Below are 27,094 nucleotides of genomic sequence, written 5' to 3' on the forward strand. Positions count from 1 at the left end.
AAATGTTCTAGGAATTTTGACTGTATAATTCCGTTTGTCTTCCTAAAGAAAATTATCCGTTTTTAAGGTGACCTCTTTTTTTCTTTTTAAATAAACGCTGCGGCTGCTGCTCTTTACACGCACACACACGTAACCTCACTTGTGCACGCACGCACGAAACCTCACCACTCAGCAGCAACTACAAGAAGCAAGCGTCTCACTCTCTCCGGAGCAGAGAAACCGGACGTGAAAATGTGCGCCTCTAAAGAGACTCTTCTGAAATGAGCTTAATTGTCTTGAAGGATTTGCATGTCCCTTTTCTGTGTGCGTGTGTGTGTGTGTGTGCGTGTGTGGGTGGGGGTGTGTGGGGGTGTGTGTATCTGCGACTCTGCTGACGCGCACCCAGCAAGCGCGCTCCACTGCACACAGAAACGACGAGCTAATGTGCAGCCCGATTTCGTGCTGCGTTTACGGAACCTAACATTGACTCGTGTGCTTTTTGATGATTTTTTTTTAACGGTCACACCAGTGCGCGTAGAAAATGACGAGTCGACTTCCTGAGGGGTTTGTTGCGTGTTTGCACCTGTGCAGGTGGACGGACGGCGCCACAGGTGAATGAATGACTGAATGGACGAGTGAGTTGAAGTGTTTGGCGTTGCTCTCACTGGCATCGAACGTTTTATCCACACCTTGCCGTGACGATGGACCTCAAGGTGGAAAGAGAGGAAATGGACACCGATCATCCCCCGCCGATTGAAGTTTTTGCCCACAGGTCCACCCTGCACGGCATCTCGCACATTTTCACCTACGAGCGCTTGTGCTTCCGACGCTGCCTGTGGCTCGTTGTCTTCTTCGCCTCCCTCGCCGTGTTGCTTTTCGTGTGCGTGGACCGGGTCCATTTCTACTTGGAGTATCCGCACGTCACCAAACTGGACGAGGTCTCCAGCCCGATCATGACATTCCCCGCGGTGACTTTTTGCAATCTCAACGCCTTCCGCTTCAGTCGCGTGACACGCAACGACTTGTATCACGCAGGGGAGCTGCTGGCGCTGCTCAACCACAGGTAGCCTTCACTTTTTTGTATATTTAATATCACTTTGTTGCCCCAAAAAAGTTGGTCTCCGCCCAAGTAACCACAGACACAACAATTGTAATTGTCACTTTTTTTGCCACATAGAAGTATCCGTCTATTGTTTGCAAACAATTAAGTAGGGGTCAAGGGTCACCAACCTTTTTGAAAGTTAGAGCTACATCTTGACTGGTGATTAGTGTTAAGGGCTTCCAGTTTCATACGCACTTCTAAAATGACAAATTTGCTCAAATTAAGTTTAATCACGTTGTTTATATTATTATTATTATTATTATTATTATTATTATTATTATTATTATTATTATTATTATTATCAGGTTTGGCTATAACTCGGCTACCACAGTTGACCGATAAATCGGTTGACACAAACATTTCTGCCTTGAAACTGGCGCGATTACCCAAGTGACGGATGAAACAATCGATCGGATCATCAATTCTAACAAGATTAATTATAGACAGCCATAGTTATTATGAATAACACATGGTCAACAAATTTTGACTGCATTTTTAAAGGTGTACATTTTTTCTGAAACCTCATAGCTATTAATTACAAGGCATGGTAAAATCCAAAGCACGAAAGCTTATATGGGTCAAACTTAAAAACAAAAAATGAAAATATCTAAAAAATGTTTTAAATAAGGTCACATGAAGCTGTCTATGATTACAATTTGCTGTTGAGCAGTGTTATTAACAGAGGTGGGCATTTTACTCAAGTTTGCCAGTCTATCACTCGTCATCAGCCTGTGTACCCGTCCGTCATCCTTCAATCTGTCTTTTATTTTTCAAAATGAAACAAACTGTAATTTTCTGTCGGTCAGTCCGTCATGTTTATTTGACCGCACTTTCGTCAGTAAACGTCAAAGGTCTGCCAGTCCATCAATCCGGAAAAAAAAAAAGGATGACACCTCAAACGCCACCATAGTGTCATGGTCATAAAATCGATCCTGGCTCACTATCTTAAACACTCAAGATAGATCAATTTGAGCAAAACAAAATGGTGTGTAAAGTGTCCCATAAATTTTAATCCTATTACAATGAAAGCATGCTCGTACAAGTTATTAAAAAACCTGGGACCTGTTTTTGAATGCACAAATAATGTAATGGGTCTCCTAGAAGTTGTTTACAAGTTGAGACAATTGGTTTGTTGTTCATGGAGCTGGCTGTGATGCTTGATGAGGGCACTAAATGCACATGATTAGATCGCACAGTAGAGAACGTGGAAAACTCTGCTTCCTCTGATCACAAACGGCGGCGAAAGCTCTGAGTTAGGTGTTAATGCATTTGAAATAAATCCCCATGTTTCCGAAACCTGCACAACAGATCTCATGGGGAAAAAGTTCTCTTTATTCTGTGATGTTAAAGATGCAGCTTCCCTGCTAAATAAAAGAAGACTTTTAGATGAATATTGTTACAGCAATATTTTCAGTGTGAGGTAATGCGTATGGCTGCCTGAACACAGGAAGTGGGAGAATGCAGTTGTATTTTGCGAGGGAGACTTGGGGTTGGAAATGTCATTTGACTGTATAAATCATATCGCTGGATCAGGACGGAGCAGCTTTTGTTTGAAGCCACCTACTTTTCAAGTAAAAAAAGCAAGAAACTAATGATGTACAACAGACATAAAAATGGTAACAGATGGTAACAGAAACATTGTCAGAGCTGTGAAGAAACAGCCAAAGACAACAGTCAGTGACATCACTACCAACTAGGGATGGGCGGATCGATACCAAAATATCAATATTTCGATCCAGAGTGCTCAATTGTAAGTATCGATCCTCAAGATAAAGTATACATATTTGCATTTAATTCATATATTTATTCATCTGTAATTTAGAAGGTTGAATTGTCATCCAATCAGAATTTTCGCTGTGTTGCCAAGGGCGAAGAGCTTTCTGCCTTGGTAGAAACAGACTGCTGGCTCTGGTCCCGCCCACCAGAAATTACTTAACGCATTTGATTGGACGAAGAACAATCAGGGTGAAGGCCCACGTTTTGTAGGCACAGCATGGAGTGCACGCCACTGTTGACAAGATGACATGGAAGTGGTAAAAAATTAGTTTGATGTCAGAAGTTTGGTTCAACTGATGATGTGTGCGCTCCCACTGGTGTGAGCGCAGCAGCAGCGCACATGTGGTTTTGTTCGCAGCTTTGTGTAAAAAAACAAACAAAAAAACCCCACCACTTCCGGTATCGATATCGGATCGGTATCGCGATATTTGGTCCAGTATTATTTGGTATCGGCTCTACAGGGCAGGAGTGAAGGTATCACAATCCACTGTTCCAAGAAGACTTTCAAAGAAATGTTCTTAAGACTGAACTGTGTTAAATTTGGTTTGATAAATAAATAACCCCCCTTTTAAAAAAAAAAAAAAAAAAAGAAAAAAAAGCTCCCTGAAGGCATTTAATGATTTTACTCGACCCTGTCTGTCACCTTTGAGATCAACTTGAACAGAGATTTGGAGCCATCTGGCCTTCATTGGTCCGACCTCAGTGACCTCTTAACCTCTCAATGGTCTTGCGCATGAACGGACAAGACAGCGCACTCAAGCAGGTCCAAGAGTGTCTTCCCAGAATAGCGAATGACGTTCAAACTCAGTTTTTTCTACGTTTGTATTTTCTCCCTCTTTTCAACATGATATCTGGATGGCCATTAGGTGTAAGCAGACCATTAAAATAATTGGCTGTAAACATAATAATTTGACGCTTGTGGCTGCACATTCAATTTCACAAATCTTTGAGGGTCTGTGCGCATTCCGCCATCACACATAATAAAACCTTTGTCAGAGCTAAAAAACAAAGCTAATGCTAGCTCATTATCCTGCTTTTGTTGGCAAAGAAGTAAGGCAGTTGGAATCAAAGTAATTTGCTCTTTGGTGAGTCGATTTGTACAATAGCGCACAGGGAAGGTCTGCAGCCTTTACAGCTATTCCACTCCCCTTTGATACATGGCAGCGTGGCCAGAAATTTGTGTGCTCCATTTGATGAAAGGAAACTTCCTGGGGCTAAGCATAATGCCGAAGGTGATGTGGGATATTTGGCTCCCTCGCTCAGTTACTGGCTGGCATTTAACACCCAAGAATGGCGCCTGGGGCCTTGCACAAGACAAATATCAAAGAGATTCCACTGAATGTCAAATCCTTCAATCAATACTGTGATTATATACGTGACTTATGGTGATTAGTTCTAAAATATATAAAAGGGGGGAAGCCAGGCTTTTGATTAACATTTTTTGTTTAGCAAATAATTTCATCAGTATTTCTTCATAATGTTGATGACTTAAAGCGGAAATCAACCCCAAAATTTTCTTTATGTTGATATGTTGTATTTGCCCCCATTCGTATAAAAACACGGCATTTTGATTAAAATTGCGTTTGTGGAACATGAATTAGGAATCAAAATCCACCCGTTTTTATCTATCTCAGGGAGGGGGCATTTTGTCAGTTGCTGTCGACTGAAAATGACATCACAGTTGCTCAGGGCTCAGGTAACACCCAATCACAGCTGACCTGCTTTCTGAAGCTGAGCTGTGATTGGTCGTTACCTGAGCAACTGTGATGTTAATTTCAGTGACAAAATGGCCGCAGTCTGAGATGAATAAAAACAGGTGGATTTTGCTGCTTAATTCGTATTCCGCAAACACAATATTAATCAGAAGATCAAGTTTAGACTAGTGGGGCTGCATAGAACATATTATTGTAAAGAACATTTTGGGGTTGACTTCTGCTTGATTATTAACCTACAATTCAGTAATTTTTTAAAGTGGAAGTCAACCCAAACATTTTTTTCAAGAATATGTTCTATGCAGGCCCACAGCCTTCTAATTAATATCCTGTTTGTGGATTATGAATTAAGCAGCAAAATCCACCCGTTTTTAGTCATCTCAGCGGGCGGCCATTTTGTCACTTCCGTCGACTGAAAATGGCATCACAGATGGGCTCAGATAACGACCAATCACGGCTCAGCTTCAGAACACAGGTCAGCCGTGATTGGTCGTTACCTGAGCCCCGAGCAACTCTGATGTCATTTTCAGTCGACAGAAGTGACAAAATGGCCGACCCTTAGAGATGGCTAAAAACAGGTGGATTAACTCTTATTCCACAAAGGCAATATTACTAGTGGGCCTGCATTGAGCATATTCTTGAAAAAAATATCTTTGGGCTCACTTCCGTCTTTAAATATTGAAAAAACATGAAATTTGAGTGTGTTTCCAAACTTTTGACTGCTACTGTAGAGGAAATGAGCTTGGCAAATTTCCAATAGGTTTTTCTCGAGCTGTTATATGGGGAGCAAGAAAAGAAAATTAAATTTGCATGAGGGTATGTGAGACTTGTGAGAAATTTTGTCCTACCCGGAGGAAATTGCAGTACTTGAATAAAAGACTTTTTTTTTTTTTTTTAAATCACTCCTTACTGCTACTTTGGCTGAACTTTACGCGGCTGTCTTTTGAGCAGGCAAAATAACATGATTCACATTTCCATTTCTAAACGACTGTCTCCTGTAGGTATGAGATCAGAGACGTGCATCTTGTGGAGGAGAGCGTTTTGGAGAGCCTGAAGGTCAAATCCGACTTCCACAACTTCAAGCCGCGACCTTTCAACATGTTGGAATTCTACGACCGCACCGGCCACGACATCAACGACATGCTGCTCTCTTGCCACTTCCACGGCACCGAATGCAGAGCGGACGACTTCAAAGTGGTACGTTTGGAGATGACAATGAGGAACCGTGAAAATCTGTGATAGGCAACTCACAATTTGCAGCAGTGAAATGAATGAAGAAACACAAACATTCATTTTAAAAAAATGGTAGAAACACGTTTCTATTTCTTTCTTTCTCTATACTGGTTCAACTAATTTTTACTACATTATTTAATCAAATCTTTTCTGGATGATTTTTTTCTGCCCTTTTATGCCAGCACATCAGGTTTCATCATCATACTAATAATAACAATAATATAATATAGTAATTTATTTTGCAATATGAAGGGTTAGGTTTAAAAACAGGTGGAATGGTTCCTGAAACGTCATACTTATAAATTACGCATGGTAAAATCTGGATTGCGCAAGCTTTTATAGGTCAAAATTCAAAGCAAAAAATGGAAATATCTTAAAAACATGATGCGCTAGGAAAAATAAGTAAAGACTTTTTTTTTAAATCAGCGTCAAAATAAGTGTTTATGGACACATAAAGCCATCTCTAATGAAAATGAGTGTTATTTATGATACTCACGATACCTTGACATTGCCAATTATTTCAATTATTTTGGTCTATTAAGTGACCTTGAAAACATTTAAGAAAACAGATCAGCAGTGTGTGGTATATATTTTTGGGAGAAAAATTTGGCCAAAAGTTATACACTGAAAAAAAAGTAAAAAATTAAGTAGTAAACAATAGTAAGTAAAAAAAGGGTAAAAGGTAAGTTAAAAAAAAAAGTACGTAATTTTCAGTTGCACATGATCAAAGTCTCTTTCCCCATGCCCTTGAAATTAATCCAACAAAATATTACTTTAACATATTGTAAACATGTGCAACTGATGTCCAATTTTTTTTCAGTGTAGATTTTCACTGTACCGATGTATGAAGTATCATTTTGGTTTCTTTAATGCCACTGAATTAAAAATGATTTTAAATATAGAAATCCGACAGCCTGAAAATCATGATAATTAGATTGATGGCAGTGATGTACAAATAATTCGTTTTTTCATTGAAGATCCTACCACCTTCACGGCAAACGTTTTCTATGACTCCGCTGTACTTTGTCACATGTCCAATAAATACATGAACATTTCTGGGATTAGAACGTGCAAAGTACTTGTAAGTCTTGTTGATCTGATGTTGTTTTTTGCTGCATAGCTGAGTCAGCCCCGACGGTCCTGTGCAAATGTTTACACCTGTCTTTTCCATCCTTTCAGTGTTCGCCTCCTCTGCTCGACAGTGGAGTTCTGTATAATTAAGCAGTTGTGGAGAGTAGACGAATACACTGCGAACATGACTGGAGAGAAATGCCTGCGCTAGAGTGAAACGGCAACACTAAATGGCAATAAGATCAGCCAGAAAAGCTCGGCGGTTGCGGCTGTTTACACATCATTTAGTCACACGATGTGGATCACTCCACACAAACAATTTTTTTTGTTTCAACGATCTTTGTGTAACTGCGGGATGAGTTCCTGTATGAGGGTGGAAAAAGTGGTAGATCCACTGAGATCAAGCTTGAGACATGGTTGTTGTTGTTGTTTTGGAATCCGAATTGTACCATTGATACAACTGGGTGATGATATTTCTCCACTGTTTGCATGTTCCTTTTATTTGTTACCAGCACGACTGAAAAACTACTTAACTAATCTGTGTTAGGGCCAATTTAATTTTCAAATCTAGTTTAGTGCGTTTGTGAATTTGGTCAACCGCGGTGTGCCTCGATAGGTGTTCCGGCCCATTTGATCGCATGCCCCCGGCGCATCTGGAAAATTGGCCAGAAAAAGTAGACTCGATTTTAGACTAGCTAAAGCAGGTCTAACTTGTGGTGCAGGTGGTGTAGTGTGATTTGGGTGGATTGAAAAGAGGCACAATCAATCAGATTTGGCGCTCCGTGGATGTCATCGTATTTCATTCATAAACATGACAACAGCATAGGAAAATCCCTCGGATAATTGTAGAAATCATTTCATCTAACAAATAACTGTCATTACCATCTTACAAATAGTTGAATAGCACCCTCCTGATGGCGTGGCACAACTATGGGTGATGGGGGTGGGGTTCACGGTGGTGGGTGCGAGGCGGTCTACAACTGCCCACGTCACATGGGCGGCCGACTACATCATCCGCAAGGGGAGATCTTGCAGTTTTTCTGTATGAATGCATTTTGTACGCACTAATCTCATGCACAGACCCCAGCCAGTCTAGTTCTACTTCAGTAGAAGTACTAATTGGTGTTGTGGTCTAATTAATTTATTTTCACAAGGGCATTCATACTTTAAGGCTGTTTTCTTTCACTGGCATGATTTTTTTAGCAGGTTTTTGGGGGGGAGGTGGGGGAGTTGTTTTGCTTTGTATTTTTAACAGCAGGTGGCCTTATTGTCGCAACCCGACCATATTTATTTTCAATCTGGCATTGGGACCAGCAGTGACCTGGAATTGGGCCACTGGCCAGGAAGCAAACCTATGCCAGCTCCGTGAAAAGTAGCATCACGTACCACTAAATGAATGAATCCATGACATTGACCCAAACAGCTGATGCAAGGTTGGCATTGTTGTTCTGCTGGGCTCCCCCGGCGTTTGTCATGTGCTTGACTGGCGAAAAGTCTTGAAACTTTAAGACTCATTAAGCTTTTCTTCTCATTTGGGACAAATGTATAATTGATGTGAAAAACATGCACGTACACTGGCAGCCTGGCTGCTGTGATAGAGCCATTCCAGTGGTCTTTGAAGAGAGCACTACTCTGCAGGAAATTACATCTGTCCAGAACACAGAGGGAGAGGAGAGGTGCTTCCCCTGGAGCGGTTTGGGACCTTTATTTCCCTCCAACGACCCTTTGTTGGCTAAATCTGAGCAGAGTTCTAGAACACGTACTCCCTTTGAAGACGCCTTTGATGCAATGCATCGGTAATCTGTTCATTGGTTTGTTTGCGCAGTGCTTGATGAATGAAGAAAGATAGGTGTCCCAATAGACTTTTCTTTGTGCATAGATCAAAAGGAGGAGAAAGAGGCTGATAAGACATGTTGAAACATTTGCATCAAGAATACTGAGTCCAAGATAGAAGGTTGTCTTGCATGTTAATCCAAGGCAGCTCTTCCATCTTGAAGCTACAACACCAAGTCAAGTATGAAGTCCAAGTTTCAAATTGTGTCCCACACGCATGCTTAAGACCAGTTTGCTCAAGTCAAGTCTCTTATTTTTGAATTAAAGTCATTCTCAGAAGGTTACTGGTGATGGTGCAGTGGTGCACTTGGCTAAACAGTATGCTTATTACTGTACAAAATACTTTATAGGTAGATGGATGAATGAGTTGTCAAAAATGTCAAATCTCAAGACCAGGACAATTCGATAGTCTAATGAGCTTTTGCCTTTGTTCATACTGCCTAGGGCTGTTCGATTTTGCCTAACAAGAAAATCGAGATTATTTTCTCTCAAACCCAATTCTACGATTACGATTATGACTTCTTTGTAAAATAAAAAATGAATGAAAAATGAAGTATTTTGAATGTCTTTTATTTAATCTTAATTTTTCTTTCTTTGAACTCAAAATGCCAGTCAATTTAACTTAATACACACAGAACAATCCATTGGGATTAACAGCATTTTACTTACACGATAGATTTCAGATCTGTTCTTAATTAAACCAATGATGAAAGAGGAAAGTGCATATACCATCTGAAACGAAATCATCAACATGAGAGGTGGTAGACAGTCAATTCTGTAAACCAAACAGTCTGTTAGCAAGTCATTTTGCCAACCAGCTAGTGACTAGCCTTTCACCTTTCTCCCTGGTCTTACTTAAACATAAATCAATGATTAGTGCAAAACTGTCACTCAATAATACGATGCACTGTCAAACTTAAATGTACGGATGCACCAGCTGGCCAGAGGTCCGTTGTAGAGGAGAAAAAAAGGGACGCCTTTCAGATGTTGAGTTACTTGCTCGCGGGTTGTATTGTACATGCGATGCACACACTACACAACAGATCTATTTGTGCCCGATTTATTAACTAAACGCTCACTTGCCTGAGCAAATAGCAGAATCGCCGGGAGCCATGGATGGTGTTGTAGTTTTTCCCGTATGCGCGTACGTGGGAGGAAGCGGAAATGCAGAGGAAACTACGGTGGCTTAGATACACCAAAAATAAAAAGAAATCAAACGTGCCGATTTGAACGTTTTTAACATCGTTTTATCCAGAAAATTCAGTTTCGGTTCAAAATCGCTTAATCGAGCAGCCCTAGTATTGCCTGTACCAAATCCTATTTTTACCATATTTTTCTAAACCGCATGTGAAGGTGGCATTAAATAAGATTCAATTCAGGTTTTTAATGCACTTTTAACCAGTGTGGTCTAGCAAAGTGAATATTGCAGAATATTAGATTCATTCATTCATTCATTCAATCATTCATTCATTCATTCATTCATTCATACACCAACACCAGTCGTTATTATGTGGATGTCATGTGGATGCCAACGTCGTTATAGTCATGCGTGTGTGTATACTATTTCTGTATGTATAGTCAGCAATCAACGATTATTTTAACAATTGATTAATCGTCGATTATTTTGTTTGTTGATTAATTGATGAATATTATAAAATTGATATAAAACATGTTTTCATTTCCATCATTAATTGTGATCCAGTTGCTGGTTTCGGCCGTAGTAACATGTCAGAAAATAGGCAAAAATGTTGATCATTGTTTTTCAAAGTAAAGACAAATGTTTAATTTTGATTTGACGCAAAAATAATCAGTTATGCTATCGTGGAGGGCTACAGAAATAAAACAATATTTACTGCTGAGAAGCTGAAACTTCCAAGCATTTGGACAATTTTATATTAAAAACGGTATCTAAACGATACACTGATTATCAAAAATAATTATGGAGGATAAGTGGTTCGGAAAATGGACGGATGGATAATTTGATCATCGATTAGTTGTTGATTCATCTATGCACTTCATATTCAAAACGCATAACAGTAATTATTTTATCATAATTATTAATTAATATTACAAGCAATATTTTTTTGCAAATATGCAACGAGGGGGAATAAAACTCCACCTACTTTGTGCTTTCTGTCAAGGGCTATTGTATATGTTAATAAGAAGATAACATTTTATTTAGTTATCTATGATTGTATTGTTACTGTTTTAATCGTTGTCTTTTAATCATTTATGTACAGCGCTATTCAGTTGTGCGGTGCTGCATGAATAAAGTTGAGTTGAGTTTGAACTAAATCATTACATGACATTCAAATTAAGAATGATTTGAACTCACGCCAGAAAAACGCCAATAGTTCTTCAAAGCATGCAGTCATTTGTGGTATTAAAATTTTCATCTGCATTTTTTGCTATTGATTTTCCGTGCCTAAGAAATGACCAAATATGTTTCTTTATTTATTATTAACCAAATACAGTAGCTGGTTGATCTATGGCATTGACAAAGACACTACTAGTAGGGTCATTTTTTACTTGCCAGTGTAACAACATAATTTTGAAGCTCATTTTTAAGAAATGTGTTACTTCAAATGAAATTTTGACATGGCTCTAATCATATTTGTATGAATTAAGTATCTGAAGATCTTTTGCTCACAGCCATTCTGTAGCAACAGCAGGCAGCAAGTCAGGTTTCTGTTTTCCCCTTTAAATTTTGGAGCTGCACCGGCGCGAGGTGACTCCAATGGACTCTTGTCAGACGCAAATGTCAAATGCTGTTCGCTGCAAAATAATCAGCAGGAATGAAACATATTCTTTGGGGACGACATTCAAAAAACACTAAGGTTTCATTTCAGCACTGTGATGATTTTATACACTCTCAGCGTGACGCACAGGTTTGGTTTTCAGATTGAGTGCTCTCAAGCTCAAAGTGTTTGGCCCCAGTTGGAATCATCTTAAAACAACCCCGAAGCCTCCTCCGGCCATCTCTGCCATTGCTCCTAGCTGGAGAGGAACCGCAGTCCTTGGAGAGGGCGGGGCTTCCGTATTACGCGTGCTTGTATTTCCTCAAGATGTGAGGGTTTGAAGGGACAGATGTGACGAGCCCCACTAGCAGCACTGCCCAGCGGCTTGCGGGTCAGCGCAGCTGCGTTTGCTGGCTCCCGAGCACCCTTGCACAGTTAAAGTTATGTCAGCTCTCAGGCGGGCTGTTTTTCCTCATTCTGTCCCCCTGTGCCCTCTCCCATCTTCAGCTGTGTTCCGCATTCCGGCTCGGTCTAAAACCCGGTGCAGCGAATCCCTCACGTCAGCCCCCACGGGCATGACAATCCTCATTATGTTTTCATGTCAGGCTCTTTACTCCCTCTCCACCCCTCCCTCGTTCACTCACTCACTCACTCACTCACTCGCTCACTCTCATGCCCTTCCCTTTGTTCTCTTCGTTCTCGTGACGTCCGCTTTTTACAATTAGGAGTTAAAGGGCTTTGCACGGCAGAAAATAATTCAGAATTTTTTGGTACCACTTTAGCCTGTTCAGGATCGAGGGGAGCTGGAGCAGACTCCGCCCAAAAGACGGACTACACGTTGGACTGGTCGACAGTCAGTCCCAGACCAATTCGCTACCACACCATCAGTAACTTTTTTTTTTTTTTTTTACTCTTAATAAAGATATTAGGCAGGAAATCTTTCAAGCGGCCTCGTAAATTCAGTTCATTTCCCAGCACGCTCTTCGGCGATAAACAAACGAACACACGTGGCGGATTAAAGTCCTATTTGGCCGCCTGCTGAACTCGGACTATTTAGTGCTGACCACCAGCAAAGAGCCATCACCAGCTCAAGCAACCACATTTCCTCAATCAGCAGGTGAATAGTATACTCACGGCTCATAAAGGAGACTAATCTTATGCACAGAAGACATCTGTCAGCAGTGGGACTATTAAGTGCAGCGGGAGTTTAAATTTGACTTCACCAAGCGTCTTTTAAAAACAGGAGCTCAGTGAGGATTGACATTACTTGTTACATTTATTTCCTTGTGCTTGATAATGAAACAAATACCCGTATTGTCGTTAAGGGACGATTAGCAAGAGTTCTTGGTCTGATAGTTTCCAAGTATAAACTGCCTGTTGTATGAATAGGCCTTTGCCCTAAAAATACAATGTTTTTCCCACGTGAAAAAAAAAAGAGACTGGAAAGGACTAAACACTCTTTCATTAAATGTACTTGCCACATAAAACAAAATGAAGTATCCCAAGTTGTGGAATAATATGAGCATGTCAACATGAACACTTGTGGCATTCAATCCACGGTTACGCTTACAAAAATTACACGCACCCCATGAAAATCCCATTCATTACTATTCCATTCCAATCCCATTCTATTCCCATTCCTAAACAATCGTTTATTTTTTGGGACAAAACAAGAAATTGTTTTAACATAAACAAGTGTAAAGACAATTGAGTGTTCCTTTTGGAGCAATAAAACTGTTATTATAAAATCAAATAAAAACCGTGCAAAGGTATGAATTCAAGTATGATTTCCTTGTGTAAACAAACATAGTGTGTCGGATATAAATGCATATTAATAATCGTTTTATACGAGTGAGCCAATTTTGTAATCGAGGAGTGTAATTATCGTAATTTTAATTGAATTTCAATTACTTGCCTTGAGTAGACTTAACCAATGTTGACTTTTCCGGGCCGACTTGAACACGGCAGACATGCTTCGGTGGTTCTGCAACCTTCCATTTTGTTCAACCACTACTGTCAACCACTTCAGTCAAACGTTTAGCTACACCCTTGAGTCCAACCCCGATCTGCGGGCTGCAGTCAGGTGCAATTGCCTCTGCTAGTTCAAGCCCAGCAGTCCACTCCATTTTGCCTCAATCTTTCCACGCAATTTCCAGAATTCTCAACAGTCAACGAATCAACGAAATAGTTATTATGGCCATCCGTAGCCACAGTAACAACCGTCTGATTTTAAAGGCCGACATCTCAGGGATGTCAGCGCAATAACCCCAAAATGACCCAATCTCGTCAAACTGTAGAACTCGTGAATGAAGTTAGTTGCAGCTTTTCACAACTGCCAGTGAACAGGAAATGGGGGCGTCAACCCTGGCTGTTGTTGAACTATTGCGAGTGTAAAATCCACACCAATGAGCTCAATCAAATGCGCTCAACTCAAAGGTCCGGTCTGGGACATCATTCCGTGTTGTGAAAAGGCGGACAGCCACGCAGCATCTCCATGACTCCAGCTGCTTTCTCGACGGATCAGTAACGCTGCTCAAACACGCTCTATTTGCCCAAGCTGGTGAGGGGAGGGGGGGGGGGGGGGGGGCAGGGGATGCTTTTTTATAAAGGCATTTTGGACCGAGTGATGCTGAAAATAGCTCAAGTGGTCTGCATTGCTCTGCCCATGGTTTATTTATCTTGAGGTTTAGTGCAGGTGACTCTGCAGGTCCAGCCTCTGTGTTTGCCGGCAAGAGGCTTCAATGACACGCTGACTGCGGGAGAGCGGGAGGACGCGAAGATCCCAGCTAGTCGCCTGACCTCAAAATCAGCTCGATAGTTCCAGATGAAACGAACGGCAGGATGTTGCGATGGGTACGATTCCCGCGGTGGCCGGCATGATGAGCTGTTCCTGTTTATACCCTCTTAGTGTTGCCAAGGTCACCGTGTCAGTCCGTATCGCAATCATGACGGGGCTGTGTTTCAATATCTCACTCAGTGTGAATGGGGGATCACTTTAATGACGTGCAGTAACAAGAGTCTAACAGAGTGGAAGGAACGAAGCTTTGGAACGGGAATTTAAGGGCGGGAGTAAGAACATCGGTGTGGTCAAAATGGATTACCCAGTTAGTTGCGTAGGCACGCACGCTGTTTTACGTCCGCTTGGATTTTTGCAGAGGGAATTATAGCTTGCCCTGTTTTGACTCCAAGCAAACCGGCGAGAACTGTTCAAAACGTCCCCCGTGTGGAGAGGCGGCATAGATTTAGTGAGAACAGACAGTTGCAGTAACAGGTGAGGCGATTTTGGCCGGACGAAGCCGAAGACCAAATGCAGGGAAGGAAAGAAAGACGGGAATTTGGCTGCGGGCGTGTTATCTAGAGCGAAAGTGAAGAGTTATAATTAGGATTTGAATAGGAGGAGAAAGCACAGGGAGATTAGGACCAGGAAGGCTCTCTGCATGTTCATCTGACTCCGGTGTAATGAACCCCTTGATTTTATTATGCAGGAAGAGCCGTCCCCAAATTCTAGCTCCCAATAAATGTCAAAGGGAAAGCGATAGCCAAATTTGGCGATGTTAACGACTCGCCAAGAGCTCGCACTGCTAAAGTGCACACGTGGAACCAGAGTGACACAGATATAACGCTGCATGAAGCAGTGGCATTCACAACAACAACACCCTGGCGAGAGATTAGCTGACACACTGATTAGTATTTCCTCGATGTGCCCTTTCACTTTTATATCAGCCTCAGCCTGCCATTTCCCCTGCAATTACCGAGCGAATCTGTTAACCGACGTTAGTCTGACTTGGCCTGCAGCCTGAGTTGGGCCTACTGTTATTTTCAATCTTGTCTTTGGAGGGAATTCAGACGTGCCTATGAAAATAAAGTGGCAGGAGCCACAGATCACCGGTGGAACGATGTTTGTATGAATAAGTGTGGGTGTGCGTGTGCGTGTGTGTGTGTGGGGGTGTGTGTGTGTGAGGATTCGGGTAGTTGCACTTTCTCCAGCAATTTTCATTGTGACATTTTATGTTTACTGCACAGAATAACAATGCATGCATTTGCATGCTTTTAAAAAGGAGGGGTCGGAGAGAGAAAGCAGTAGACACGTGGCCCCAAAAAAAAAAAAAAAAATAATAATAATAATAATAATGTAAACTTTTCTCATTGGTTCAGTCTAATTGGTATTTATCATTTGTACTCGGCAACATATTTCTTGTGCTTTCAGAAACTCCGCTTTATAACACGACTTATTTTAAAGCTGCAGCTAGTAGCTTCTGTCGCCCCCTACACTGAAAAAAGTTTTTGTTGAATTTACTCAGTATTCATTCAAGTGGTTGCATGAATAAAATCATCTGGATCCAGGTTCGTGTTTTAAGTAGACTTTACATCTACTTAAAGAGGAAAGTCAACCCAAACATATTTTTTCAAGAATATGTTCGATGCAAGCCTTGCCTTTGTGGAATAAGAGTTAATCCACTGGTTTTTAGGCATCTCTGAGGGCAGCCATTTTGTCACTTCCATCCACTGAAAATGACATCACAGTTAGTTGCTCAGGGTTCAGGTAACAACCAATCACGGCTGACCTGTTTTCTGAAGCTGAGCCGTGATTGGTCGTTGTGAGCAGTTGTGATGTCATTTTCAGTCGACAGAAATGACAAAATGGCGGCCCCCGGAGATGGCTAAAAACGAGTGCATTTTGCTGCTTTACTCATATTCCACAAACGCAATATTTATCAGAATGTCTTGTTTCAACTAGAACATATTCTTCAAAAAAACATGTTTGGGTCGATTTCCCCTTTAAAAATGTATCTGGATCCAGATGATTTTATTTTGTGCGGCCACTTCATGAAAATTGAGTAAATTCAGTACACCATTTTCATTGTACACTGACACAGTCTATTCCCCACCTCACAAATGTGTGATTCTAGAACGATTTTATTCTGTTTCAAGGGACAGCGGGTGGGGAGAAAAGATGCATTGTTCGGAGGAGGTCATTAAACCATCCGAATATTCGCTGTACCGCGTATCCTGTAAAACAATGACGGGAGGCGATTCACAAGGATTTCAAGTAATCTTACGATTTCAAAAAAAGAACAAGAACACATTTTACCCAGTTTACAGGACATCCTTCAAACTTTCACATACTTTTAAATGAACTTTTCAAAAATCAATCAACCATAACACCTAACCACTATTTTTATGATAAGGAATGCAACATAACCTTAATTCAGCATCGTAATTAGAAATAATAAAGTGCTCTACTGGTTAAAGAGCTTCTATAAACTCCTGTATTGTGGTAATTATACCATTGCTGTTAATTTAGGTTGTGACATGGGTGGTGATCACATGAATTGGTCATGTGTCAAATTTGAACATAAAATTCAAATCCGGAATAAGAGCTGCTTGTAATGCACGCTCGTCTTTTATTATGGATACGTTTGTTTAGATCTGATGATGTGGTGAACAATAATAACTGCTTCCATTTTCAAAGGTTACATGAATATCTGTCTTTTATGCGCGTCAACCTCTCTTTACTCATAATGATGGGAAATGAAAGCCATCATTCATCCCGCTTTGCCGCTATATGAGGCAAAATGGGCATTCCCGCTTAATGAGTGATGTTCTGACTGCCAACCAGAGTAGAGGACATCAGTCACTGCAGCAGGCAGCCACGCTTTGCCTGCTGCGGGTCTAATTGGCTTTGCCGTCGTCACTGTTGGTCTGATAAGTGGAGCGGAGCTGAAGGTGGAACTGAGATCACGCCGTCTTTTCTTGCCCACTTCTCAGTGTGTCCTTTGGGTGACAGGAACGCACCAGATTACAGTGGAAGTCAAGCTAAACATATTTTTTTCAAGAATATGTCCCATGCAGGCCCACTAGTTGAAACAAGGCATTCTGATAAATGTTGCATTTGTGGGATAAGATTTAATAAACCCGTTTCTAGCCATCTCTGGGGGCGGCCATTTTGTCACTTCTGTCGACTGAAAATGACATCACAGTTGCTCAGGGCTCAGGTAACGACCAATCATGGCTCCACTTCAGAAAACAGGTGAGCCGAGTTGGGAATTTCCTAGAAAGCTCGGAGAAAGATATAAAAGTCCCGCGTTCATAAAGGTCTTTGAGTTTCACTATGCCTTTGTCAGACCAAGCCCGGAAGGTCACATCTGTACACGAGGGCGAAAATAGATAGTTGTTTAACACAGGTGCTAAGTCAGAGGCTTTATAGAGACCCAGGCTTTTTCTGATCTGAATCCAAATTCTAATCGTGGCAATTACAACCGGACTAGAAGAAATGTTAGAGATGGTCAAAGTGGGTGGGGAACAGACCAAAGAGTGAAGAGAGATTTTAGAAGACCCAGTTTCCATATCTACCCACAAGGGGCGTGTGTTATCGTCTTTGCTACCAATCCAATATAAGTTTGTGAGTATTGCAGGACCTAAGCGGTATCGATTATGGATGGAGTATTACAGGACCAATAGTAGTGTAACATATTGGGCATTGCAAGACCCCCAAGAGCTTTGGGAAGCTGCAACACCGCCCTGCTAGTACGTGGAGTCCTATTCCACCAGACAAATGAGATTATCAATTTATCGAGTGATCTGAAGAAGCCCTTCGTAATGAGTACTTGGATATGCGTAAAAAGTTATAAAAATTTGGGCAGAATGACCATCTTAACCAAGTTTACCCGGCCTGCTAGGGATATTGGGAGACCAGCCCATCTAGCAAAGTCAGATTTGCATTTCTCTACAAGGGGGGGAACATTTTTAGCAAAAAGGTTGGCAATTTTGAGTTGGCAATATGCACCCACAAATACTTGAATCCATCTGAAGCATACTTGAAGGGAAAAAAAAGACTGGGGTATAAGTTTGGCAGAGGTGTTAATAGGAAAAAGTTCACTTTTGTGGAAATAAGGTTTATAGCCCAAGTATAACCCAAACATATGTAATATTCCGAGGACCACTGGGAGAGAGGCAGCTGGGTTGGACACATATAAAAGGATGTCATCAGCATATAATGACAATTTATGAACCCTACCAGCTCGGGTAATGCCCTCAAACCTACCCCCCTGTCGCAACCAGATGGCGAAGAGTTCAATTGCTATGGCAAACAGGAAGGGAGACAGAGGACACCCTTGTCTAGTTCCTCTGAAAAGGGGGAATAGGGCAGACCGGAGACCATTGTTAGAAACGGAGGCTACTGGGCAAGTATAAAGCAGTTATGGTATAAATTGTGAAGTAAACCCGAATTTAATACGAAAAAAAGGAAACACCACTCCACCCTGTCGAAGGCTTTCCCCGCATCAAGTGAGACAATCAACTCTGGAGGACTTAAACTGGGAGAACAAACTGCATTTAACAGTCTTCTCGTGTTATGAAACGAGTGCCTCCCCGGCATGAATCTGTTTGATCAGGAAAAATTATGCTTGGTAGGACCTGTTGAAGACGGTGGGCAAGGATCTTTGAAAGTATTTTCAAATCTACGTTTAAAAGTAAAATGGGTCGGTAACACAAAAGTGGATCTTTGTCACTTTTCAGAAAGAGAGAAATTGAGGACTCCAACATGGTGGGGTGGAGAAGACCGTCAGCAAAAGATTCATTATATACTTTCTGAAGGACCGGAGCAATAATAGCTGAAAATAATTTAAAGAACTCTGTGGTGAACCCATCTGGACCGGGCGTCTTGCCGTTCTGGAGCGCAGAGATAGCTTCCTGCACCTCTCTGACTGAGATCGGGTTGCCCAATTCCGCAGCTTTCAGGGCATTTATTTTGGAAAAAACAATATTGTCAAATGGGTTTTCTCCTTCCCAGGTATTTGAGGAACATTGCGAGGAATAAAGGTCCGCATTAAAAGTACGAAATGTGTCATTAATTTTTCGGGAGTCAGAAATAATTTCCCCAGATAAAGATTTAATACGAGGGATCAATCTGGACGTAGTGGATGCACGCGCCTAGTGTGCCAATAACTTCCCACCCATCTCAAAAAATGTCTGCTTTGTTAAGAATAATTGTTTCTGTATTTTACTTGTGGTTAATAGGTCGAATTTGGAGGCGGTCCTTGTAAAGCGAAGGGGTTGGAGCAGAAGAGTATAATTGGTCGATCCTCATTAATTGCGGGGATAGCGCTTCAGTTTCCGCCATCTCTGCCCTCCTGGAAAAAACGACATATGAATTTAGCCCCTTAAAAAGGCCTTACAGGATTCCCACAAAATGCACCGGGAAATCTCCGGTGAGTCATTCAAGTCAAAAAACAAGGTAATCTGCGTACTGAGGAATTCTTTAAAGGCAGTTTGGGCTAGCAATGAGGAATTAAGTCTCCACTGCCTGGAAAGTGGCACATAGTTGGAAAAATTAATATCAACCGAAACCGGGGCATGGTCCGAGATGGTAATGCTATGATATTCACAGGAGCAAACATCTAATAAGAAGTGATTATCTTGGAGAAAAAAGTCTATCCGAGAGTATGAATGATGGACATGGGAAAAAAATGAAAAGGCTTTGTCCAAGGGAAATTCCGACCTCCAAGGGTCGAACAACTTAACTGACTCTCATTGAGAGGTCAACCGGTTGAACAACACAGTATTACCAGTAAACGAATGAAGTATGCACCACAAGGAAAAAGAAGTAAAAGAGAAAAAATAAATACATACAATTTTAAAATTGCCATAATAATAAGTAAACAAAATAAAAACAAATAAATGAAAAACATTTACATAGGAGACCATAATATCTAATTAAAACGAACAAACCAATCAATTGCTCCCAAAGGTTTCTCAGATAGACCCCAAAAAAGAACATTTAATAAATAAATAAATTTGTCTAACAGTACTGCATAAAATAACAACCATTTTTAAGCTTCTCAAATCCTTTCCATCCCATCTTCCCCCCTTTTGTAATTCAAGTCGAATAAAGGATCAAAGTAAAGGAGCATAAATTGGAGGAGAGCCATGAGATGACATACCCAAACACTTCACTACTTAAAGGTGGACAGCCTAATTCCCTTCCCATCTAAAAAATAAAAACAAAATAAATAAAATAATAACAATAATAATAATAATAAAATAACAGCAAAGATTTAGTAAGCCCCCCACACACAAGCATAAACACAAATATGACACACCCATACATGCAGCAAGAATTAAACATCCAATGAAACCCAATAAAAATAACTAGTATAAGTATAGAGTAACCCAGACATATACATACACACATACCAATACCTATAAACATACATATACCCGCGTACAAACCCATAAATGCTTCTGCATCACAATCCCCATTACACCAAAAAAGAGTGTGCTCACAGTATAAATAGCATTGAGACTAATAATTAGGAATAACCAGTTCCCCCTTGTGACAGCAAAACGTGAAAAATCCAAGTCACTCCTGGGACATGCCAAATGTAACAAGGGCACATACCTGTCCATCACTACTGTTACCACGACATTCGCCGATGAAGACCGTGGTCGGCCCATCCAAATGGTAAGAGTCAGTCCAAGTGCTGGAGGTCGCACGTCCATCCATCACTATAGTTACCATGACATTCGCCAGCGAGGACCGCGGAAAAGACGTCCGGATGTTAACAGTCAGTTCTAGAGGTGGAAAATAAAAAAAAACATTAAAAAAAAAACATTAAGATGGGCAGGCTCTTCCAGCGATGGAGAAAAAAAAAAGGTGGTGATCAAAAAATAGCTGTAACAGTCAGACTGGAGCGTCAAATAGCGACTTAAGTTGTTGCCATCACACGTCCTTCATAGAACGCCATCGCCTCTTCGGGAGTACCGAAGGTAAAGGTTTCATTCCCGTGCCAAATTTGCAGACGGGCAGGGAACAGAAGCCTAAACCTAACTCCTTTTTGGTAGAGAACTTGTTTGACCTTGTTGAAGGCGGTTCGCCTCCTCGCAGTGGCAGCGCTGACGTCCGCCGACGAAGCACATCGTCACCAAACTTCAGCTCATGCTGCCGGGCCCAGCTCAGCACTTTCTCCCTTACTTGGAAACGATGAAAAGAGACCACAAAGGGTCTAGGTCTTCCTCCCGGTCCTGATTTAGGGGCCAGAGAGCGGTGTGCTCTCTCTAGCTCCAGTGTATTGGCAAGCACCTCGAGACCGAGATTTATCATGAGCAACTCGGCTATAATCTCGGTCGGATCCCGGCCTTTTACACTGCCCTCGGGCACATTGATTATCCGGAGGTTAACCCTCCGAGATCTATTCTCAAGGTCTTCAGGACGATTTATTGAGTGACTCAAGTTGCTCCACTTTCGCCTCCGTTCTCGAGATGCGCTCAAAGTTCTCTCCAGCAAGAGTTTCCGTCGCCGTGAGAAGGTCATTAAAGCCATTCACAGTCTCTCGGAAAGCATCCAGCTATGCTTGTAAAGGTTTTACGGAATCTTGAATTAACACTGACATGTCCTCCCTGAGCGAAAGCCATTGTTTACCCAGTTCAGCGACAAGTAGGCTCAAGGATAAAGCATCCGATGAAACGGGGGAGTCATTAGCTTCAGCGGTGCTAGCAGCCATTTTAGCTAGTTTGTTCACGCTCGTAGCCGCGCTTGCCCGAGTGGGAGGACAACTCGACGGAGCACTCACTTTGGGCTTGGAACCACTCATCATGTGTTCAGGAACAGGCAGAGTCGATCTATCGTCACGTAACACTCTCTTACGATACCGCTTAGGTGTTTAAAAAGTCCATTTTTAAAGTTCAACCGGGAGACCCCCCGATGCACGACTTTCTCCTACGATTTCATCACTGGAAGTCCCAACATACACGTATTCTTGAAAAAAAATGTTTGGATTGATACTTTAAGGTAGCAGAATCCTTCTTATTATGCACCTCCAGTCTTCGGCCTGTGCCACCTCTCCACCTCAATTACACCCCTGTGCAACAGTAAAGGAGAATGACATTACACTCTGTCAGAGAATCTAAAAAACAAGGTTAAAGGAACTGTGCATCACACACCTTAGATGCTCTCTTGTTCTACTTTTTACTCTGACCTCTCTGATGACTCAGTAGTTTGATTTTTTTCTTTTTTCAAAAGCTTCTCACTTCCAAGGTGAGTCAGAGTGAAAAAGGAAGGATGCTACTGAAGTACTGCTCAGCTGTGACCAATCTCCTCACTACTGCGGGCCACAAAATATCACAGCTGACATATTGCAGTCTATAAAGGCGATGGGGTGAATTTGAAAGCAAACAGACACATCAAGCAAATGATGCTGATGCAAAGTCAGTGTGTCCAAGTGCTTGGTTGCACAGGTTCATAGCGGGCGGGAGCTGTGCGACGGCTGCGTTGGCGCTGTAGAAGATTATTGAGCAATAGGACGCACTCAGACATCCAGCTGCCACTATGCTGCGATTTCGGTTGATTGAACGCATCAAAATATTGTGCCAGAACACAATGTCAACAAAAAAAAGTCAATCGATTTTCCGGAGCGTACAAAGGGTCATCTAGAGCTCGCAGCCACCTCCACTTTAAGGTCAAAGTTCAGTAGTTCAGATTCATGGTCAAATCAAATGAACATCTTCAAGTGGTATAAATGAGTTAACAGCTATGCTGAGGCACATAAGCTCGACCTATTAGAAAATGTCATCGACAGAAATTTGGCGGCGTGGTAAAAGGTTAATTGAAATATGAATAACTTAAAACAATAACCTCCTCGGTAGGTTGCTTAGTAATCACGGCATTAGCCCTTATACTTGGAAATGAGTTTCTCTTCATTATAACGTTATTGTTGCCTGGCAGCGAGGGAGTGATTGAGTTCACGCATGCGTGTCGTTAAAAACTTATCACCGCCTTGTGTTGTCACCTGTGACTCCTTATTAATGCCAGTGTTGTTTTAATTATACATTGATGGAAGGGGGATGAGTAACGTGTGAGTGGCATTGACTGTGTATACTATTAGCATTAAAAGAGACACATATGAGCTCCACTGCAAATGTGAATATTTAGCTCGAGAAGGAGGTGAATCTTGTGAATCTTTATTAGAAGCTACTAGAGGCTACGGAGTTGATCCATCCGTTTTTTAGGTTCTCAGGGGGCGGCCATTTTGTCACTTCTGTTGACTGAAAATGAGATCACAGATGCTCAGGGCTCAGATAACGACCAATCATGGCTCAGCTTCAGAAAACATGTCAGCCGTGATTGGTCATTACCTGATACCTGAGCAACTGTGATGTCATTTTCAGTTGACAAAGGTGACAAAATGGCCACCCCCTGAGATGGCTAAAAACGGGTGGATTTTTCTGCTTAACTCCTACTTCATTTTAATCATATTGCCTTGTTTCAACTAGTGGGTCTGCTTGGAACTTATTCTCGAAAAAAAAATGTGTTTGGGTTGACTTCCGCTTTAGGGCAAAAAATAAATAAATCTGACATCAAGTCTTCCATTTGCGGCCATTTGAAGCATTGGGAGAATCATCATGTCTTGTCCACAATTTTTGTCATTATGTTAAATGAAATTTTATATTTTCAAAAAGTACTACAGATGTCAGTACTCGGTATCGGTGAGTACTGAAAGAGTGAATACTCGTACTGATATCGGTCGGAAAATAAATCAAACATCCCTGCCAAAAAGTGAAGAAAATGTGCAATTTTGATACAAGTTTTCAGCTAAAAATGAATAGTAGAATTTGCACTTAATTTTCTTGAGTGGGCCGCAAAAAAATTCTCTGGTGTGCTGGGTCTGGCCCCCCTGAGACTTGAGTTTCACACGTGATTTGGAGCCTTCAATGAACCTAACATGCATGTTTTTGGAACGTGGGAGTAAGCCAAAGTACTCTTAAATAAATCCACACAAGCACATGCTCAACACATGACGGCCGGAGCCGGATTTTGTTTTAATATCATTAATTTCAGCGTTATCTATTTTGGATTTTCACACCTTGCCTTTTTCCAAGCCTTTAAAGTGACCCAATCAGTTATGACATTGTTTCTAATTGATTTGACAACGCAGACGTGATTGTGAGCCTGAAAACATGCATCATATGCTTCAGTGCCACACTGGAGGCACACTCTAGCTGTGCATCTTTTCAGGTGTGCTTGAGAGTCCTACACTGTCTTTCTCTCTCCGACTAGGCACAACAAGATGGCTGAATACTGTCAAGTTTATTTACTAGTACTTACTAGTTAGTTATTATTACTTTTTTCAAATTACTATTAGTTACTGGTACAGTTACAAAACATTCGTTGTCCGAGGTCATGAACATGATGTATCTTTAACAGGAAATGATTGATGAAATTCTCTATCATTCTGTTAGAAAGGGGGAGTCGCACAAGAAATTTTGCAGTCTTGACTGAAGCACTCAGATTGGAATACGGGCTCACAGCCAGCGTGGAAAATGCTTCGAGCAAAGCAAAGCGAGATGAAGAGAAAAAAAAAAAGTTAATTCAAAAAGAAGATTGACAGGGAACAGAAGTGATTGAGACAGGGAACAGAAACAAAACAGAAAATGGTACTTAAATCAAGCAAAAGGAGTTCATTCACAAGGAAACAAAGAAAGACGCTGGGGGGGAGGGAACGTGCCAGAAAAGTAACAAAGGTGACCTAAGATTCAGCGGGAAGTTGCACCTGGGCCTCTTTTACACGGTGCACGATTCATCTTGCCCCGCGGCTTGATGTCATATTAATTAATTCATCTATTTGCATTCATATGAGTGGCTTAGAGATCATAGTTTTCTCAGCAGAGTGTGAAATTTGTCATAGAAGCTCGTACCATGCAGGGCTTTGGCCTTGCATGCTGCACTTCTGATCCAGAAAAACGGTATCAAAGTTTTCCAATTTTTTTGTGATTCATTAATACAATCATAGGTGCTTGATAATCCCCACGTCAATCCAATGCCTGCACGTTACACACTGAGAGCTGGCCACCAGTGCAGGCGACATAGCGCTTTTATTTACTCGTCGATTTGTACAGAGTGTTGTATTCACCGGTTGCCTACTTCTATGTACTTACATGCACCGATATTTTGTCATCTGGATGGTTGTATTTAATCTTTAATCCATTCATTATTTTTCTTATTTTGAATACGTTAAAAAAATCAATATTGATCAATATCATCTGATATACATATATATATATATATATATATATATTTTTAGCTGTATCGCCCAGACTCATTTTCTAACTTCATAGTTTCATCTTATCTTAACAGTTCACAGTTCAACCTCTATTGTTTTGCACTTCAATTTATTTTGAACAAATACTCAATCTCAGGGAATTGTCAGTTTTATTTTGCACTTCTGTTAATTTATTACAAATGAATCCTAAATAAGAGGATGTTGTTTGTGTTTTATTTTGAACTTTATTTTGAACTTAATGGGAAGTCAACCCAAAACACATTTTTTTCAAGAATATATTCATAGCAGGCCCACTAGTTGGATGTGGAATGTGAGTTAAGCAGCAAAAGCCACCCCTTTTTAGCCATCTCAGGAGGCGGCCATTTTGTCACTTCTGTTGACTGAAAATGACTGCTCAGGGCTCAGGTAACGACCAATCATGGCTCAGCTTCAGAAAACAGGTCAGCCGTGATTGGTCGCTACCTGAGCCCTGAGCAGTCATTTTCAGTCAACAGAAGTGACAAAATGGCCGCCCCCGGAGATGTCTAAAAACGGGTGCATTAACTCATATTCCACAAACGCAATATTTATCAGAATGCCTTTTTTTAACTAGTGGGCTTGCATAGAACATATTCTTGAAAAAATATGTTTGGGTTGACTTCTCTTTAAGTTCTGTATTGCAGAGTGACTGTTCTGATCTTTGTCAGAAATAAACAAGAGGTCTTTCTTTGAAATTATTTGTCATTGGTTTAATAGATATGTTATATATCTAAAGTACTAGTGGTATCCAGAGCTGGGCAAGTGGTGTCGAATACTCCTAATAATCCACAATCAATTTGAGGTCTGAGCCCGGTCTATATGTGATGAAGCGGTTTTAAAGGCATCACTGTTTCTGCTGCTTGCGGTTGGACTGGTTTGTTGCACTGTGCGGCGACTGCTTTTGGCACATACATTTTGCCCTAAATTATACAAATCTCGATGGAGCTGAAGAAGAATTTGGCGAACGCCACATCACAAGATTGATGTGAAGACGAGCATTCTTCAGTGTCAATCATCGCGTTATAGAAATGCTGATACTGGAATAGTCACAGCATTTCATCAGGTGCAGGTGTCAACTTCATCCATCCATTTTGTAATTTGTTTATCCCCCGGGTGAGCCAATCACAGCTGACCTTGGCCGAGGGGCGGGTTACTAGAGATGCAGCTCTACCCGGCTATCGCTACACTGATTCACCTCATGAGGACCAAAATGATATTTGAAAACCAGCTCTGCTTTCATATTGCACCAGGAAGATCTGCTGTATGAAACCAGCCCCGCCTCCACCCACACAGAGTTAAACTGTTTTAATACTGCCACACGGGTGATGAATCATAGAGATATGCCAAAAATACACCTAAGAGTACTCTATCACTCAAGTAGGCCTATGTCAGCGCATTGCACGCAGCAAGTTCAGAGTGAGTAAATTTGGAAGTTTGGCTCACATCATCTGTGTTCCCCTTGTGCATCTGTGCAAGTTGTATTTTAAATGCTGTCTATGTTTCAATCTTGCGTAAACTGTGTGTGACTCTCTCACATGGCTTTCTCATAGAAAGCGGTTTCAGTACACAGCAACA

At 41.3% G+C, this 27,094-nt stretch overlaps 1 protein-coding gene across 2 annotated transcripts in view; it reads left to right on the plus strand.

The window, feature by feature from the left end:
• The first annotated feature begins 166 nt into the window (after positions 1-166).
• The window catches only part of LOC147153012 (acid-sensing ion channel 1-like), a 43,092-nt gene continuing 16,164 nt past the window's right edge, over positions 167-27,094 (plus strand). For both annotated transcript variants that reach the window (XM_086016714.1, XM_086016630.1), the window contains exons 1-2: positions 167-1,042; positions 5,571-5,766. In XM_086016714.1, the coding sequence (XP_085872840.1) occupies positions 681-1,042; positions 5,571-5,766 (558 nt within the window). In that variant the 5' untranslated portion in view covers positions 167-680. The remainder of the gene's footprint in view (positions 1,043-5,570; positions 5,767-27,094) is intronic.

The sequence above is a fragment of the Filicampus tigris genome, chromosome 1 (assembly GCF_054856515.1).
Source record: "Filicampus tigris isolate MCC_2025a chromosome 1, RoL_Ftig_1.0, whole genome shotgun sequence".
Lineage (NCBI taxonomy): Eukaryota > Metazoa > Chordata > Actinopteri > Syngnathiformes > Syngnathidae > Filicampus > Filicampus tigris.